Genomic DNA, 20,971 nt, shown 5'->3' with positions numbered 1-20,971 from the left:
TTCTATGTTCGTGAAGCGCGCCTAAATTATATTCCATCTCAGACCCCCTAAAAATAAACGATTAAACGATTTTTAATAATAATGAAGGTAGTATAATGTGTCATATTATCTTACAAAATATTACATCAAATGTATTACAGCTGTCAGAATAAATAACATCAGTGTATCCCCTGATGCAGTTTTGACAGATGATGCCCATGTCTATCTTTTCTGTGTTGGAGTGGGTTCCTGAGTCTTCATCTTGGCTGAAGTAGTCTGATATTGTTACCATCACAAGAGCTGTAAAATACACACTGTCCCTCGCTTATATGTAACGAACACCAACCTGCAGAGAGATTGTACTGCACCAAACCTAATCTAGAGCAAAAAATAAAGATGATGGACTAACAGAACATCATAAATGGGAGTATCTGACAGACAAAGACTTATGGAAATGATCTGGCTGCGTTCTTTAATTTGCGCATCGTAAGTAGATCACACGCAGAACTTTCCACTCCCATCGGAGCTTTTTTGGAATTGGGCTGTCATGCTAGTTTGCCCAGTTACCGGTAAGTGAATCTGGCCATTGGTCTCTTTGACAGAGAAAGCCCATATGCCAACACACACACACACACACACACACACAAGCATTCCAGCAGAAATGCCTCACCAGAGAGAAACTGATTCTATTCATGTACTCCCTCAAAGGTACATGGAGACATTCATCTATGGGCAAGCGCACACTACAGAACTATGAGTAACTTACATGAAGTAACATGGTGCTCACACACTACAAGTTTTCTTGTCGTCTGTCCTCATCTTGTCTTAACAGTGCTCATATTACACAACACAACGCTGATAAGATGCACAAAAAAGATCTTTAGCTAAGCGGGACAACAACGGAAAAACGTTTTCTCACACAAATTCACGTAAGACATTAGAGAGCCGCTCATGCTCGCGGTCCAAGACATATGTGCAGAAAAAAGATGAGACAAAAAAAAGAAAATTGGGTAGAAATACACACGGCTGGCTGTCCATGTCTGTTTGGGTAAATAAAATATATCATAATGTTAAGTATATTGCAAAGACCACTTATTTACATTTACAAATATAGTTATTCACGAGTTCACACTTACAAATAAGTCAGATGGAATAAATGGTATGCATATTTGGCGTGCTGTCCGAGGAGAGGGCTCCGGGCTCGGTATTCGGCCCGAACCCAGAGTACTCCCCCCGTATTCCTGGCTGTAAAAGGGTGAGGAGTCGGGGTGGTGGAGGGATGCTGGAAAACTGTCAAGGAATGTTAGGTGAGTTGACAGAATGGATATATATGCTTCTTGTCATGCTGATTAGGGTAGACGTAATTGTTTGATGACAAGTAATTTGGATTGGTTATCTGATCGTGCTCCTCCCAAACTTTGTTTATAAAACACCATTTCTTAGTTTATTTATAAAACAATTATGGTCAAACTGTCACCTTGCATTCGTGTACATTAAGGTGCACGATATCATTAGAGCAGTTTACCATGTTGTTTCATCGCTCACGCTACAATATCACGTGGCGATTATATCAAACAGGTTTGAAAATATAGCAGTGTGTGTGACTGCTCGAGACACGAGCACCGATTTGGACACGACTCGAGTATTTTGTCACAGACCTTGGAAATCTGTCTGCTCTGCGACAGCAAAACCCAGACAAAAGTCATATAGTGTGAGCCTGCCTTAACTCTATGATCTCACCACTTCTGTAGGTTCATGGTTACTCACTGTTGTGCCATGACAGATGTCTCTACCACTGCGGGGGATGAAGGAAGCAGACGAAAGGCACAAAAGATATCATTCTTTTGTTTGAAGTAGCTTAGCAACTAAGGAAGCAACTGTATTGCGACTGGCAATACAGAATATCCATCAGTAGATATAGATATCTGGTTTGGTCTGGTCACTTGATGATTATATATCACTGACACTGAAATTTTGGAGCTCACAACCCTGGTCTTCACATTGCCCTCACTATTGGCCATCACACTAGATCATGGACCTCCATGGCCAGAAAAGTCATGTGACCAGTGTTACATAAGGCGATGTGCATTGAGGCGAGTCAAGTGACAGGCTCTGCATCTGCTCTCAATGACATCAAAGCCCCTGTGTTTCATCCTCACCACAACTCGTTCCATCTTCTCATTCTTCAGCAGGACCAATGGACCATCAAACTATTTAGTTTAATACTGCAACACAAACAGTCTGAGTCTTCAAAATTAGCTGATGCCCAATGACTTTTAAAAACATGTTTTTTAGTCCAAGTCCATCACAAGTAGTACTGTTTTATCTAGTATAGTGGATCTCAACTGGTGGGTCACAAGGGTCTGATCTGATGGTGTCATCCAAAAAAAAAAACATGGATCTTCTTAAACTGATTATGCTTAATAAGCCGACAATGTGTGTGGAAATGTAAACTTGGTAAACCGTTTTCCTTTATCGGGATAACTGGCTTAAGAATAAACTGATCGACAGAGCTAGATTTTAGCCCATTACCCCAATTTCGCCCAGCATGTAAACACCTTGACCTGCATTCTATCGGCTTATTGAGGTGCGCATGTGCAATATGTGACAGGAAAGCTTCCTTACATGGCAGATTTAAGTGCATCCAGCCACAGCTAGTTTTTCGCTGTAAGGGAGGAGAAATATATCGCAAACTCTGACTTTTTCTTGACCCAAGAAAAATATAAAAAATGTGTTCTCATCTAGTGCAGCCAAAGGACAAGTGGTACAGTTGTAGAACCTTCAAATATGAGAGGATAATGAGTCTGTGCAAGTTTACCGCTGACATTTTGAAATACTTTTTTTTGTAACATCACAACACACATAACGCATAGAACTCTCTGAGTGAAATACATTGACGCTTCACCACCAGGGAATAACCTGTTTTTTAAACAGTCTTGTAAACGCAGTTTACTTGTATTGTCAGGGTATTGATTTGCAGGTTAACTGGTATATTGAGTTTTCAATAAACAGATTTTTGGTAGTTATCAGCATATTGGTGTGCAATGCATGTATCCAATGATAAATGCTGTGTTATTAACAAAGTTTGGGAGGATGGAGAGTGAAGAGCACTCAGCAATCAATGATAAGAGGTATATATAGATTCAGCAGTCTCACCTCAATCCATTGACAGTTTAGCAGCATCCTTCCACCACCCCTTCTCCACACTTCTAGTCCTAACCATTTACATACGATTGGAGTACTCTGGGTTCGGGCCGAACTCCGAGCTCGGAGCCCTCCCCCCGGACAGCACGCCAAATACACATTAAACTTTACCCACTCTATGTAATTGTGAACTCGTGAAATGCTTCTAATCATATAAATATGCAGTTAAAATAGCGAAAAGTAAAGTGTTTAAATAAAAGCATTAGTCAATTGTCCTTAAGATTGGGTGAGCCTGCAGGATCTGACAGAGCTGGCTAGCAGATGAAGATTAAGCCAAACCAATATGCATTCATTTACAGAATCCGCAGTCAGGCAATCACTTCACTTTGGAACACATTACACCCGTGGCCAGCTGGTTTGCTTCCTCTGTTGCCGACTCAGCGATACTGATGGTTGGATGGAGAGAGATGGAACATTTCCCCAGCAGATGATAGCACAGTTCCTCTTTAACAGGCTGCCAGCAGCAGACTTAAACCTAAGATCAAATATTTCAAACATCTTCAAGTGAACCGTTATTAACCCTACAGATTTATTTTATTATAATTATCAGTTTTTAAAGTATTGAAATATTTGGAATATTTTGAAGTATTGAAATAATATATCCAGTCTGCCTTTTCTTCCTTAAACTGTCGGTGTTCTGGCCCTGTCTGTTCTCTCAATCAAGACTGCAGTTCCATTTTGTGCTACTAGCACAGAAATGATGCCTTTAAAGGTAGGGTACACCAAGTTTTTCATAGACTTTTTGTTATACTGGTTGAAACTCTCTGCACATCCTGATAGCAATCAATAATAGAAGTGGTCTAAATATAACAAAATGTACATATATCTTCTGTGGAAGTCTCAGGACCAAAAAATGTCCATCAAATCATTGCAATCGGTCCAAACGCAACGATAGGTTGTCCTACCTGTCAACCTTTGTATTTCCATACCTCCACACACTCTGCTCACGCAGACATCACACGTCATCAGCGTGTTCCTGAAGGCAATGCAGTTGTTGACTGTTGTGTTGTAGACGTGTGATAGTCACTGAGCTCCAGAAACTAACTGCAGCTACCATTTACATTTCCTCCTGAACCAAAACATGGAGTTTATGTTGCGTTCACGTCATGCCGCAATTACAGTAATTAAAAGATGGTAATCTGTGACATTCTACTCAGATCGGTTCACGTCCTCAGACTCGGATTTATGCGTTACTATGGCAACACTATCAACACCGAAATGAATCTGCAGCAGTCAGGTGGTAAAAGTCAGAGCTCCTTAAGTTGTTTACGTTCATTATTGCTGTAATGTTATGTGCTTTGAGACATGAGGTAATTTAAAGCCTTCTCTCTGGCTGTGTGCCTTCATGTGTTTTGGAGGAGGCTTTGGAGATGCTCTGAAGAGAGGAGAATCTTATGATTTCAAAGCTAGCTTGCTATTGCTAGCCTCTCCGAAATTGTCTACCCCACCTTTAAGCACAAAAAACGTGTGAAGTTTAACAAGTGTTTATTTCTATTTCCTGAAGGCATGATTCAGTCGACTGACCTGTTCAAGTCAATCCCATAAGAGAGCTTTCCGAAATCAACTTGGACTATCAAATCAATTTGACTTTAATTGTGCTGCCAAGTTATTTAAAACATTCAGTACATTTACATGCACTTTATAAGTAATACATTAGTGTTAAAAATACATGTTCATATATATTTTTTAAGTAATTAATCTTCTTAAAATATCCTATTCAAGCTTTAGTCTGATTAAAACAACTGTACCCATCTGATTTTTGGGAGGTTGGAATTAAGTTCACTGAGCATTTGTATACAATACAACTGTCACGTTGGTTGAAGTAGAATCCATGTGAAGCAGTCTTTTATTAAATAAACTCTCAACTTCACAAATACAGACTCAAGAACAAGACTCGGGAACGGAACAACCAACATAGTACAACTTTAAGACCTAACAAAGACTGAACTACACAGGGCTTAAATACACAAACAAACCGGAGAGCTAACAAGATAAGACGAGACACACCTGAACAGAACTAACTAATCAATATGTAACCATAGAAACAAACAAGCAGGGGAGGAGGAAGACAAACTGAACTAATAACAGATAACCAGACACCGACAAGAAGATAAATCAAAATAGACTGCCAATGTTACAACAACAATCAGACTACAGTTTGCTCTTGCTTACAAAAAGACTTGGCATACTTAGACAGAAAGATGAAACTTGCATTCCTAAAAATGCAGCCTTCAGAGGATGCATTCCAATGTAGGAATGCTTCAAGGCACGTCCAAATCTAATGTTAGCTTCACTTCCTGTCTCCTGAGATACCTTCATCTGATCTATTTTTGAAGGCAGCATAGATGTATCATCCGCTGCCTTTGATATCCCACAATACTGTGCGTTCCATTCCATGACAGTTGAGCTAAAAAATAAAGATGGCATCTGAAAGTTGCGGTTGGTGGTCCGTTTGTGTGTAAATGTACATTTTTGAGCGACGTTTTCCACTTCTGATGTCATTGCTAGCGAGAACTTACTATTGTAGTTATTAAATATTCACTTAGTTTCCACCAAAGCTTGCTCTATTTTGCCTTAGGAGTCTGTCTGAAATCAGATTCATGAAATACCTTCATGCACAAACGCTGCCTAGTCATTACCCTGATAAGGCAGTGATGCAACATGCCTCAGAGATAGCCGAAGAGTCCAATCCTGTCCCTCGAGAAGTACCTGCAGCATTCAGATCCAACCCTGATTCAACACACCTGTCTGTAAATATCAAGTGCTCCTGAAGATCTTAATTATCTGGTTCAGTTGTGTTTGATCAGTGTTGAACTTTGCAGCAAGGTAGATCTCCAGGAAAAGGATTGGGTATAAAAAATTAAAAAAACATCTCAAAATATTAATTCTATATTCATCCCATAACAATACATATACAATACAATACAATACAATGCAAATAATGCCGAAAATGTAGTGATCTACACCTTGAGGTTTATTATTTTGAATAAACATGCTTGAGGGACAGATTAAAACACCTTCATATGAGAATGTGCAGAGCAGAGGCACATTAGAATTTCTAACTCAAGCACTCGGTTTAGTATGAATGCCCACGGAAATTATTTCTGTGCCTCAACTATCAAAACCTACTTAGCATCAAGACAGTTTTATAAATGATCCAGCTGATATTTATTTATTATCACATAGTGAAATCTGTGCTTCCAACAGCTGAAGGAGACATGAATGGTCCTCAAGTAAAAAGAATACAATTCTAAAGTACTGCATAAAATATATACAAATATCAATACTTCCCCAGTTGCAATGATTTAAAGGGATTGTTTTTTTGTTTTTTTACCCCTTTGAATTTTTTTTCCTCCACCATTTTTGCATCTTGGTTTCAACAGATGGTCTCTTCCAACCATGGACAGGGTTTTGAGTTCTGCAAGTTAATGTTTACTTAGTACTCTTTCTTTATTATAACAAAATAATTATTTTTACGGACGATTTGAGCTAACATCTGGGGACAAATTTGTCCCCAAACCACAGTGTAGATAAGCAAACCCACACACCCAAACGACGGCTGAACCACATGCAGCATTTATGTACTCGGCCTCAGTACGTACACCATTATCTAGCCACGTCAAGTGTGTGGGCTTGGGTTTGTCAAGCCACACGTTCTGCTTATCTTCAGAGATTGCACGCCGTGAACATTTTTCGGTGATGCCAGTGGGTCTGAGAGCATTTGGGGCCTTCAAAGTCCAGTATGATGTTAGATCCTTGCCCTGCATTTCTTTAAAAACAAAAGCAGATTAAACGGCCAGTGAAAAAGCATCCTCCGGTGAGCAGATATGAAGATGAATCATGAGAGCTGAGGACCCAGGCAAGCGTAGTGGGTAATTATTACAGATAAATCTCTCCACAACAGAGCATGAGATCACTACCATTTAGGGCCACATCTGATGAAAGCAAATACTTAACCATAAAAAGAGATGATGAAAGCTTTGTATCCCATAGTAAGCCATGAAAGGTACTTCTCATATCTGACTAAACTGATCTTTAAATCAGTGGCTCTCAACTGATGGGTTGCAACTTGCAACCCAAAAGTGGAATCGAGTCAGTGACTTACTGCACACTGAACTTGTCCGTTCGATGTTCAGTCCAATTTGTGAACTAGTTGTGAACACTTGCAGAGCCAGACATTACTAGTTCTAGAAACATAGTAAGCCTGATTTTCATTTTATTTTGAGACTGCATGGTTCACTGATTGAGAGAGTGAGTTATTTAAGGAAAATTTCACTATTTACTCATGTCATACAAATCATGTATGCATTTCATTCTTCTGTGGAACACAAAAGAAGACTTTAAAAAAAAAAAAAATTCATACAATGAATTCAAAACACAAACTGCCCTTGCCGATTCAGTCCAATTTAGGCAAGTTTGACAAGGCAAGTTTATTTATATAGCACATTTCATACACAATGGTAATTCAAAGTGCTTTACTGAGAAGAAATTAAAATTAATAAAAAGACATAAGAATAATTAAAACAGTTTAGAATAAAAAATAAAAAACAGTGCAAACAGTCGGACGTACAGTGGCACAGTGCTCATTCAGTAAATGCAAAGCTAAACAGAAGTTTTGAGTCTGGATTTGAATGTGGCTATAGGAGCACACCTGATCTCTTCTGCAAGCTGGTTCCAGCTACGGCTGGCATAATAGCTAAAAGCGGACTCTCCTTGCTTTGAGTGAACCCTTGGTATTTCTAGTTGATGTGATCCTAATGATCTGAGTGATCTGTTTATATTCAGTGAGCATATCTGCAATGTATTGAGGTCCTAGGCCATTAAATGATTTATATACCAGTAGTAATACTTTAAAATCAATCCTAAATGTGACTGGGAGCCAGTGTAAAGACCTGAGGACTGGTGTGATATGTTCATATTTTCTGGTTCTGCTCAGGATCCTGGCGGCAGCGTTCTGTACGAGCTGCAACTGTCTTATGGTCTTTTTGGGAAGGCCAGTAAGGAGTCCATTACAATAATCCACCCTGCTGGTGATGAAAGCATGCACAAGTTTCTCTAAGTCTTGACTGGAAACAAAGCATCTAATTCTAGCAATATTTTTTAGATGATAGTATGCTGATTTAGTTATTGCTTTGACATGACTACTAAAGCTAAGGTCTGACTCTAGAGACACACCAAGATTCCTGACTTGATTTTTAGTTGTTTGACCTCTAGAGTGAAGGTATGCATTCATCTTGAGAACTTCAACTTTGTTTCCAAACGCAATGACTTCCGTTTTGTCTTTGTTTAACTGAAGAAAGTTTTGGCACATCCAACTGTTTACTTCATCAATGCATTGGAACAGGGAGTCAATGGGGCTGTAATCGTTAGGCGATAGGGCTAAGTAGATCTGTGTGTCGTCTGCATAGCTGTGGTAAGCAATTTGGTTCTTTCTCATTATTTGGCTCATTGGGAGCATGTACAGGTTGAATAGGAGTGGCGCAAGAATTGAGCCTTGAGGAACTCCGCATGTCATGGATGTCCACTCAGACTTATGGTCTCCTATACTCACATAATAACCTCTCGCTTCTAAGTATGACCTGAACCATTTTAGGACTATCCCAGAAAGCCCCACCCAGTTTTCCAGCCTGTCAAGAAGTATGTTGTGATCAACAGTGTCAAATGCAGCACTGAGGTCGAGTAGTACCAGCACTGATCATTAAAACACTCTCTTAAATCAGTATTTAAGCGAATATCGTTTATTATCTTTATGAGCGCTGTCTCTGTGCTGTGATAATTTAGCTAACAATACCGTCAAAAGAATTGTTTCAAAAGAACAATCACTATCATCTGTTCTTCTCAAAAACAGTTATCTTAAAACTACTGAAAGTGAAAGAACAATCACTTACACATTAACTGCGGTATGAGCTTATGTCTAAACCGGTAGATTGAAATTTATGCAGTTGATTTTATTAGAAAACAATTCCAAATATAACGTTCTGGTTAGGCTAACAATAGTGCAAAAAACAGGATACATGAAATAATTACACGCAATGAATAGTACCCGCTTGAACCCTCCATTACCTTTAATATTCATAAGCTGTAAGGAAAGAGGAGGAAAGAGAGGCAGACACAATTAGACCACAAGGCTATATTAAGATCATCCGAGGCCACCAGATCTGAGCTACTTTGTCATCATTTCATTCTAATTACATAATTTCCATGATATTTCTGCACCATATAATTCCAGAGAAAATACTTGCTGCAGGGTATTAAATTGTCCTCCACACAAATTAAACAGCCTCTCTGTGTTTCAAAGTTGGGAACACATAGATAGATTGTCTGAGGATTTTTGACTTCTAAATTTTTTATTACTTATGGAAAGGAGACCATCTTAATTGGAGCCTCTTGATTGGATCCCTATTGGTATATTGTGTGAACACCTGCTGCCTAATAAACAGAGCTTATAGAGTAATTCATAGCTGACAAGATGGGCTTTTAATAAAATGAATTTGCGAACTTGTCCTTTAACAACGTTAGAGCACTTTATCAGTTAGGTGAGTGGAGGTAAATCATAAAGATCTCCTTCTAAGAGCCACAGAATAACGAAAGCTTAACAGAATGTATTGAGTAAAATGGAGTGTTATAACACATACAGCGCTGCGTTCAAGACAAAGTGTCCAATTCTGAACCAGTCAGACACTGGTTTAAACAGGTAACGCACCTATAAATACATCCTCATGTCAGAATGATGAAAAAAAACAATAACTAATGTATAGACATAATACAAGATGTGCTGGTTTTTGCATTAATATTTATTGTTAAGGTTTACAGAAAAAAATATTTTCTTTTCTCAGAACATATTAGTAACACCAAAATATACATAGAAAATAAAAGGCCTACTTTCAAATCAACTCACAATTCTGAACGGCCAACTTCCTATTATGAAAACTCCAAAAGTGGCAGGGTCAAAAATGGGATAGTTCACCCAAAAATTTAAATTGTGTCATTATTTACTCACCTTCATATTGCCCAAAATACTCTTTTCTTCAGTGGAACATAAATATATATTTTGAAAATCGTCTTAATGGAAGTCAATGGGTTCCAATGCTGTTTGGTTCCCAGTGTTCTTCAAAATATATATTTTTTGTGTTCCACAGAAGAAAGAAAGTCATATTGATTTTCACTGACATGAGGATGTATGGTTTATAAGGTGTTTGAACACAGATGTGTTTCCACAGTGTGTGCAAACAACCAGCCTATAATGGTAAAAATCCACCCACTCCTTTTTTTAATAATCCCCATAAATCATAAACCGTCTCTCCAATCGAGCAGTTCCAGATTTCCCCCTACTCTTACGTAAGAAGCCCCGCCCATGACTGGTGACAATCTGCCCTATTAGCATAGATCCCGCCCTGAGTGAGCCGCAACAGTCCGCCATTTCTGTTTACTCGATGTAGCACCAGGGGGTGTGGGGTGTGTGTGTGTGTGTGTGTGTGTGGGGGGGGGTTACTTATTTGATCATTAAGTTTGCTTATTTTCTTTACTAATTAATTTGCTTATTTAAATACTTTATTTTATATATGAGAATCTTTTTCTATTTTGCTAGCAAAAGTGGAGTGTTTATTAATAAATAAGTTTATTCCAGTTAGTGAGCCTATATCCGTGTCTGACTGATTTGTTTTGTCTGTTGTGATTTTTAATAAAACAATAAAAACTGAAGAGTATTTCAACATGTCAGAGGGAAACTTACGGACACATATTATCCTCTCATGCCATTACAGACGGAGCATTTTGATTGTAGGCTACTTCTGCATGAGATAAGAACACATTTTTATCATTTCTTGGGTCAAGTAAGTGTAGGAGTTTGTGATATATTCCTCTCTACTACCGTGAAAAGCTTGCTCTGTCTAGATGCACAGTATAAGGATGCTTTCCTGCCATATAGCCTATCAAATAAGTGCACTTCAATAAGCCCAAAGAACGCAGGTTAATGTGTTTACTTGCCGGGAGAAATCAGGGTAATGGGCAAAAATCTAGCGGAGTCGACAGGGACTTTGCTTCGATAAAGGAAAACGGGTTAATGCGTTTACATAATCACATGCATTGTCTGCTTATTAAGCATAATCATGTTAAGAACATGCATGTAAACCACTGACTTATTCCCTGAAAGTGAAAACAAAAACTGATCAAGCTCTTGGTGCATTCTCTCAGAGACAACGATGAATCTACCTCAACAAAACTGATAACGGTAACCTACCTGTATAACATCTTAATTTAGCTTAAAGGGGTGGTATAATGCCCTTTTCACAAGATGTAAAAAATAAGTCTTTGATGTCCCCAGAGTGTGTATGTGAAGTTTTAGCTCAAAATACCCAAGAGATATTTTTATAGCATGTTAATATCGTCACATTTTGAGGGTGAGCAAAAATGCACCGTTTTTGTGTCTGTCCCTTTAAATGCAAATGAGCTGCTGCAACAGCTTGTGCTCTTTTACCTCACATAGACATGCACTGAACATTTCTAAATGTTTTAGCATTTTATGTTCAAACCGGAGTCAGACAATGATGGAGAGACTCAAGAAGTGACAACGTAGAATGCAACAGGACATTTCTGAATGGTTAGTTGATGAATTTATGTAGCTTATGTGTAGTTATCTTCTAGTCATCGATTAGCATATTCTGTCATGATAATCTATAAACCACATTCCTGGGGGCGGACGAATTTTACGATTTGTGATGTAATTAAGCCATGAGGAATGTCATGTAGTCCCTACCAGCAGTTTGTTGTTGTCCTAAAAAAGCATATATCAATATCTCTCTTTGCTTTGAACTTTGAGCGTTGTAACTTTGCAGATGTTGTTTATGCTCAAACAGCAATATTACACACTAACAAAAGTTAGAAAATTGAAATCATACTCAACCACCCCACTAATATTTCTCTTGTGGACCATACATTAATGACAGCAAAAAATTAAAGTTGTTTTTTAAGTCGGTGTTTGAAGCTGCTTTTAATTTTCACAGATCACTGATTTGTGCTGTGTTTGAACCTAAAGACTGTTGTCAGGCCTATATAATTTTAGTGAAAATTATTAGTTTGTAATTGTATTGTTTTATTGTTATTAGTGTCATTTTGTTAATGTGCAATGGAAACAACACAAAATGCTGATGAGCAACAATGCCGTTTTCATCTTGACTTAAACAACAAGGCTATAAGAATGATAAGTCTCTTTTATAACAAACACTCTTCACAATTTTTCAATAGATCACCTTGCAATAAAATTTTGTGGGATGTAGTTTTGTACTCGTTTATTAAAAAAAATTTAATTGAGGAGCGCTCCATCCTCATACGTGCGTATCAGTGTTGCAAAATGTGCTTATGTTGTGATGCTGTTAATAAATTAGGGTAGGCAAATAAATTGTAGGTCTCAATATTAATTTAATAATAATACTAGCCATAAATTAATAATAATAATTTATACATTAATGGGAAAACGAGCCAAGTATCATCTGTTATTGGATGTACCAATCTCCATAGACTCCAGGCATCTCCATGACTAGACTCCATGAAGAAAATGTGACGAAGAAAGTCGTTAAAAGTGTTATATATTTGCGCAAATCATTTTACGCCTGGACTGCTTCACAAATAAAGATTTTTAAATAAACGACAGTACATGCTAGTCAATAAGTTGAATCAACTTAACTCCACAATAACATAATTTTATCCACAAACCATTCAGAAACGCACAGTTGCATTCTAAAAGTTGTAACTTCTATGAGTCTCTCCATCAGTGTCCGACTCCGGGTTCGAACATGTAAGGTTAAACACTCCTACTGACAATTTTAGCTGCGTCACATTCTCCATTATCCAGTTTTGTTGTTGCCGGAGTAATCATTCCAAAGCACTGTAAAGGCTCCGCCCTCTTCTTAAATTTGCATTTAAAGGGACACACATACAAAAGGCATGTTTTTTCTCACATCCAAATAGGGGCACATTTGACATGCTATAATAAATGATCAGAGGGGTATTTTGAGCTGAAACTTCACAAACACATTCTGGGAACACCAGAGACTTATATTACATCTTGTGAAAAGGGGAATAATAGGTCCCCTTTAAGCAAATAAAATGCATCAATGAGTCAAAATTCCTACACTATATTATAAAACCCGATTCAGCCAAAAAATGCATAAGATCATAGATACATTTTTGCCTATGGTAAGAACGGGAATAATTTGTGGTGTAAGAAAACAGCCGCATCTCAAAGAGCAACAGCCGCATCTCTTATAAAGTGTTGAAACTTGTGACCGCTTGATTAAGGAGACTGGCCTTGACATGGCTGTAACCAGCATAGACATACGTCCAATGGACTTGTTTATGTCTGATCTAATGACACTTAATGAGCCCCACAACAATACAAGCAGAAACAAAGTGCCACTTTAAGCAAGCATTTCGTTTGAGAGTAGCTAAGGCCACACTAAAAATCCAACAAAAACAACAATGCTTGCAAGCTAAGAGGAACTAAACCAGTGTGACATTATTAGCAACAGCTCAATGATACGGGATAACAGGCTACCACCACAGCTGACTGATGCTCTCCACTCACACTGACTCCACCGATGCATCCGCGGAACAGAGCATGGTTTAGAGAAAGAGTGGAGGTTATACTGAAACAAAACCCATACACATGCACACACACACACACATACAGATCCCCTCCCCCAAAACACTCACTGGTACCAGTAGCACCATCTACGAGCTGAATTCCTGCAGCCATCCCCAGAGCGTTTGTGTGAGCATGCATTCATTGAAAATACCATGAAGATGCATAGACCCTTACTCACCGCCTCCGAGTCTTCGAATCCATGAAGGTACAAATTGTCGTACATGGAGGTCTGATATTCCCAAGGGACCACCTTAATGATCAAATGCAAATGTGGGATAAGAAAGCTCCAGCGAGAGTATGTCTAACAGGGCTCTCTTACAATCCCCTTGCCCACAGAAAGACCACCGAAGGAGGAATGTCAAGGAAACGGCAGTCGCTCTCTTGCTCCTGAAGCCAGCGTATTGTATTAATGAGGATGAAGCGTGATCGATCACATCATAGAGAACTGGGGCTCACCCCAGAGGCTGCAGAGACCTGGCATTTTATCAAGCTTCCACAAACAGAGCAAGCAAACAGAGCCTTCCTCAATCAGAGGCTGATGACAAAGCAGCGAAACCGTCTTCTGATTGGCTGATGGGAGCTCCAGTAAGAAAAGGCAAGTGCTCTCTTCTGTTGAATGTTAGAGGAGGAGAAGGGGTCTGCAGGGTGCTGACAGCATTCCACTCCTTGACCACTGGGTTTCCTGCAATTTTTCCTCGCCGTTTCTATTTTTGTCCATCTTGAAATTGCATCTCACCTCTTTCTCTTTTCATCTCCTTCTTTCACCCATGTTCACATATAGACTCCACAAATATTCACAAACAGTTTGTGTATTACAGTTCACATACACTGTACAAAAAACAGGTTTTTGCAAAATTCAACTAAGGCAACAGTTTTAAAATGAATTCACCTGACTGAATTTTAGATTTCTCAACATTATTAGCTTAGTTAAAATCTTAATGTAAATAGTTCAATTTATTTATATTGTTAATTATACTGTGTAAATTATTTAATATTATTATATAATTGATATTATGTGTTTTGTCTGAGAGAAAGAGCTTGCTGTCTTAAACTAATGGCAACATTTGAGACAAAAACATTCATAAAACATTGAAATGCCAAACAGAGACCTCCACATGGTACATGAAACACACGAGTAAACATAACTTTAGATAGAAAAACAAACGCATCCTGACATCACAACACAATACTAAATATGACACCAAAATCAAAGAGTCAGATGGTCAAATAAATGCAACAGTTGCAAATATTAATTATTCATGTTCCAGTGCATGCTTACAGCAAATGGAACTGTTGAAATCCCCCCCCCCCCCCATGTAAATTGAGAAGCATTATGTGTGTCCCTAAATCTTTAAATACTTACTTCTAAAAAAAAATAAGTATAGATATATATAACTATATAATGCAATTCATATATATACCACAATGGCATAATGCAAAAACCCATCCCTACAAATGTCCCTGGTCCCTAAATCTCTCTAACCATCAGTTTATGGCAAATGTGAATGAAGAAACATAAAACGAGAGCTTGACATGATGGTATTGAACCAGACTTTTCTTTAGCAGGAGTATCAATACCTCTGCTTTGTTTAATTACATCCCCATGGTTGTGGAGAAGCTATAAAACAACAACAACACCTCGAGGTCACTGGGACAAGCAGGGACCCAGGGCACTAGCAGCTTGTTTTGCATTTCTAATTCTGGTATTGATTTATATTTCCCATGATATCACTCCAGCTACTGAAATAATAAGAAAACCAAGAACAATCAGGTCTTTTCAAGTAATTACATGAGAATGAACTGACGGTGTAGCTGTTAATTAATCATGGTTCTCTCTTGAGTATAAAACTCTGGCACACATCGCCCCCTGTAGTTCAGAATGCTCATCTACAACATGCCTGCTTTCTACTCACTGAAACACATTATTCTGAGTAAAATCTTTACTCTGAGTAAAATCTCTGTACTCTTTAATCTACTCTTACTACTTTAATCAAATGAACCCATGAAGGAGTCCATCAATATAAATAGAAAACAGAGCAATCAACAGTTTTATCTCCATTTATCCACCAAGAAGCATATGAAGAGATAATAATGGCAAATCTATCTTTAAAATGAACGTGAATTAATATTGTTGTTTAATATGAAATATTAAATAATATACCTCCACAAATAAAAAAATATTACTATTATAGATTATTTTAGTCAAATGTATATGAATACTTTAACATGTTGCTTTAAATGGCATGAGGTCCTTAAGATCACTACTGATATTTTCAGATTTAATGATTTTTTGTTTTTCATTTTTCATTTTATTGTTTTCTTTCTCTGATTTATGGAACAAAGTGGAAGATCAAAATAAACAGAATAAATGCCTGTTACTAAAAGCATAGCTAACTAATATCTTAATATTGTAATATATTTGGTTTCCTTTTAATACCTAACTTTCATTTGAATGGCTGTAATAATTGTACGATGAACCCATTCGCTATTTTGCAGTCAATGATTATGTGCCTTGTTTCCTTATTCCACTATTTAATGATCCATAAATCTTATAAATCAACATTAGATCACCAAATCAACAGTCATGCTAACAGTCAGCCACTGCTCTTGAGCTTTCTGGGGGGGCTATGGTCAATAAACACAGCAGGGAAGCAAAGAAATAAATGAATTACTAAAGAGTTTAGCCATGTGACCTATACCAGACAGATGAATAATTTATACATGCTCCCAATGATCAGGAATTTTAAATGCGTTATTATGGATAACAATAAAAACAGCAACGACTCCCAACGGTTTGGGTTAACAAATCATTTTAAAATCAGATTCGATCTCAGCAGGTTTTAACCACCTCTGGATTTTCTAGCCTCATTTGAGCAAGACGTTTCTATACTCTATAAAATTATTTCATATACATCTTTTGTACATTTAAATTTTACAGGGACTTGGAAGTGTGCTACTGCTAACAGTCTACCATGTAAATCTGAGGTCTTCTAAATTTGAATTTAGAATAATTTAGCCTAAACCAAACTCTTATGGTCATATTTAAATATATATATATATATATTATATGAAAACTTTGTAAAGTAGGTTGTCCTCAATGAAGGGTCTTGGCTGTGAAACCACCTTTATGGCCAAAAATAGAATATCCTGGAAGTCAGTCAAAATGCAGAATTCCCAAGGTTCTTTGGGGACCTAGATTCTAGAATCATTTTGAGATAGACTGCAGCATATGGGCTGCGTACATGAGGTGACCGGACTTATCAATTAGAGTTAAAGTCTCATTATAGCACCAATAAATTTGCAACTAATAAACTGCTAAATACAAAAAAAAATGCAGTAAATGCAGGTAATGCAGAAAAGGAGATCATATCACAAGAAACAAGAGAGATGATAAAAGAAATATGACAACCTTTATGTCCTGTATAGTAGTGGATAGTTAACTTACCATACAGGAACAATTATATAATATTTTAAAAGACATGGAAATTGATTCTAAAATAGTAAAAAAAAAAAAAAAGAATACTGTAACAATATATAGAAAGTATATAGTATGAATTACCTTATAATTCATGGACAAAATATATGTTTAACATAGCAATACATATATCTTTATGGTGATATTATCGTAGCATATCATAGAAATGGTTAAAACTATTCACGTTATGAATTATTTAAAGTAATAATTGATCTGGAAAGAGGTATTCCCTGTAAAAATCATTGTTTTTGTTTAGATTTTTTTATGTATGTTTCTTCATATTAATATAATAATAAAAAACATTAGACTAGATTTGTTATTGTACATGAACAAAAACAACTACAGTAAATGCTATTTGGTTACAGTATAGGAATGAAAGTTTAATCCTATCCACATTATGAATTAATACACAGAGGCAAAGCTATTTGCTTTACAGCAGCACAAAAACTCTGCAGGGAATACTGTACAGTCCTCAAACAGACGAGCAAGGGTAGACTCGGCGACAGCTAGAAATGCCACATTGCAGGCATCAAGGTCATTGGTTTCCCCTGGGATACTTTCTTCTTCTGTGCATCTAGATGCATCTGACAATGATTCGAATAGATCATATTTCCATATTTCCATTAGAAAAACATTCAGCACTCTTTGATTTCATACGGCATGGTCTGAAAGAATATTTAGAGGTTTGAATTCAAATCTCAAATCAATTTTTTTTAGATGTTCTGAAGATCCATGCTAGCTCTATTCAGCTAAATGTCAAGCAAGTTCAGTTGAAAAGGTAGCCATGAGCAATTCATATTCATCTGATGACAGAGAGAATTCATCTGTTGCTTGGTAACCAAATGACCCATTCAAAAAGCTGCACAGTAGTATAATTCTTTGAGCATATATATTGAGAACTATACAACTTCTACAAAGTGCATTTCCAAAGGTATATCAGAGTATAGGCCTATGGATTGGCATTAGGCGCTAAATTCAAAGATTTTATTTGCATTGCAATATAATGATAAATGCAAACTCATTGGCTCCTATAAAAAGTATTACATAACCCAGTTTTGCACATTAGGCACATGGAAAGTGGATCCTCAATTGCACTGAGAATATTAGTCACTGTTCAAAACTCTTCAAAAATTGTCCCACGCAGAGTGAGCTACCCTCTGAAACCAAGTCTCAAACAAAAGAGAACAATTCAATGCAAAACAAAAGCAAGTGTGAGAGTGATTTGGAGAGTCGTATCAAACCAGCTAAATGGAGACAGCATGCCTTGCATTTATAAACATTATTTCCGTATAATCTCCATCATCCCCTCTCACCTGACGGAGGATGAAGCTGGTGGATGTCGTACTACCGTCGGATCTCTTAAGTCGACTGCGCCGTGAGTAGGTGCCTCTGTTCACCTGCAGGAAGAGAACAAGCTATTAATCCATATCTCTCCTCCCGGCAGAACAGGGGCACCTTCATACACACACACACACACACACACACACACACACACACACACACACACACACACACACACACACACACACACACACACACACACACACACACACACACATATCCCACCACAACACTGTCAGAGGGGTCTCAATGGGGCCCGTTAGTTATACAAGTTACTGTTAAGAGTCAAATGCACTGTTCAGTTCATCACTTGCATTAATCACAGCTGTTTTGTGTAGCTCAATACAGCGGACATGAGGATCTTCACCCTATCTAGGGTGTTACGTGACTAAAAGCTTGACAGATAAGGAGGTTATTGAAATAGGTGTCAAAGCGCATCACTACAAGGAAGCTGAACTCTGCATTGCCACATAGACATCAATGCAATGTGTTGAGCAAGGCGAAACTGCCCTTCAGTATGGCTGGCCGCAATGCAGTCCTACATCGAACCCCTTCAGGGTTGATCATGCGGTTAAAATATATTATGGACGGATGTTTTCAGTGAGTTTGTTGCAAAAGAAACAGCGAAACGTAAATGTTATGGCCATCTGCTCCGTAAAAAAGCACTGATGCTTACAAACTGGGTCAGGCCATGCATCCTTTGCAAAGAAATCAATGAGAACATGAATTATTTAGCAGCCTAATTAAGGACCAATGCGTCAAACTGACATGCATTAATCTTTAGCACGTTCGGGATTTGTTTTTAATGATCCCGTATTACTGTATAAGCAGCCTGTAGTTTTAAGGGATTTACCCCAAAATTAAAATTCTCTCTTCGTTTACTCACTCATATGACTTTCTAAGTTCCACACAAAAACACAAAAGGAGATGTTAGGGACTGACAGACTCAGTCAGCATTCACTTACATTGTATAAAAAAAAATGCAGCTAAAGTGAATGGTGACTGAGTCTGTCGATCCATTTCAAAGTCATTCAGGTTTGGAACAACATCAGGGTGAGTAAATGATGACAGCATTTTTACTGTCCCTTTAAGCTATTATTCCACATTATACATAGGCTAGGTTTATTAAAATACAAAACTCAAAGGAATTTTGCTCAGTGTGAAATAATATGAAAAGGGGAGAACAGGTAAACATCATTCTGACCATCAGTAAAAGATATCAGGAGAGCAAAACCTACACAAGACGTGAACGTACAATTGTAATACCATGTTAAGCTTTTATGTACATTGAAGTAGGCAACCATGCAACTACAATGGTATGCCATTTTGTATCAACACAGTAAGTGTAACAACATCAAGTCATCTATCATAAGTTAATGGAAATATTACAAGGACATTTAGAGGTTTTCTGCTTGTGAGATCTATTCAGGTAATTTCTACAGTATATACAAAGTACATAGAGCATGGTAGCCTATGATTAGGAATTAAGATGCTAAACTCAAATTAATAGTTTGCATTGCGGTATTACAGATAAAACACGTGACAAGTTTTGAACATATGAATTATTATGCAAAGATTCAAATGAGTAATTTACATTGAGTAAAAACCCTCCAAAAGAAAGCATATTGTCACTGTTGGTAGACTTGAAAGAAATATGTGCATTATGGATAAATGCAAACCGCTGGATTTTATAAACACACACACACAACAACAACTATGCGAGTGTATGGTGCAGCAGACTCACAGCGCATCAACACCTTCACTAGCGTCCCTAACGTTACCTGAAAAATCGGCTTCTGGACCCCATCGCCTATCCCGTGTCGGGTGTAGATATGCCGGGACATTTCTGCGAGTTCATCGGTCCACGGTGGAGGTTGCCTTTCGGTCCCGGTCCACTGGGTCGGCGGAGGATACTGAACTGTTTGCTCCAGTTTCGCTGTGGTGTCCGAGGCTTGAGTGCGCTCACGGACGGTGACTGTCTGATGCAGTGCGCGCGCTATGAGTGCTCAGTGCAGCTGTAGTGTAGATGCAGCGCGAGCGGTCACCACTAGAGCATCGCGAGCTACTGTAGCCCACAGCTGCTCAACAGAGGTCATCAGAAATTATGTATTAAGCAGTGTTGGCAAGATAACCCAAAATCGCCCAAAATGTAGCCAATAGCACAACTACCCCGTAAAGACAGCAGTTACACATCTACATCATGACATACTAAATTTAAGCTAATTATTAATATGATTTGTTTTATCAATATAAAATTAATACCAATTTTTTTTAAATAGTCAGCTGTATTATGATCCAAGTGTATTATAAAACAAATCATCTCGAAAAGG

At 37.8% G+C, this 20,971-nt stretch overlaps 1 protein-coding gene across 2 annotated transcripts in view; it reads right to left on the bottom strand.

The window, feature by feature from the left end:
* cacnb4a (calcium channel, voltage-dependent, beta 4a subunit) overlaps positions 1–20,718 on the bottom strand; it is a 31,977-nt gene extending 11,259 nt beyond the window's left edge. The window contains exons 1-2 of one of the 2 annotated variants that reach the window (XM_079617932.1): positions 20,423–20,718; positions 18,614–18,697 (exon numbers count right to left, since the gene is read on the bottom strand). In XM_079617932.1, the coding sequence (XP_079474058.1) occupies positions 18,614–18,697; positions 20,423–20,485 (147 nt within the window). In that variant the 5' untranslated portion in view covers positions 20,486–20,718. Of the gene's footprint in view, positions 1–14,003; positions 14,080–18,613; positions 18,698–20,422 lie in introns of those variants that run through there. The other variant, XM_079617933.1, reaches the window with a different exon arrangement.
* Between the last annotated feature and the right edge of the window lie 253 nt (positions 20,719–20,971).

This window comes from Phoxinus phoxinus, assembly GCF_949152265.1.
Source record: "Phoxinus phoxinus genome assembly, chromosome: 7".
Taxonomy (NCBI): domain Eukaryota; kingdom Metazoa; phylum Chordata; class Actinopteri; order Cypriniformes; family Leuciscidae; genus Phoxinus; species Phoxinus phoxinus.
Note: the sequence above shows the minus strand (reverse complement) of the source record. Positions and strands in the feature narration are given on the sequence as shown.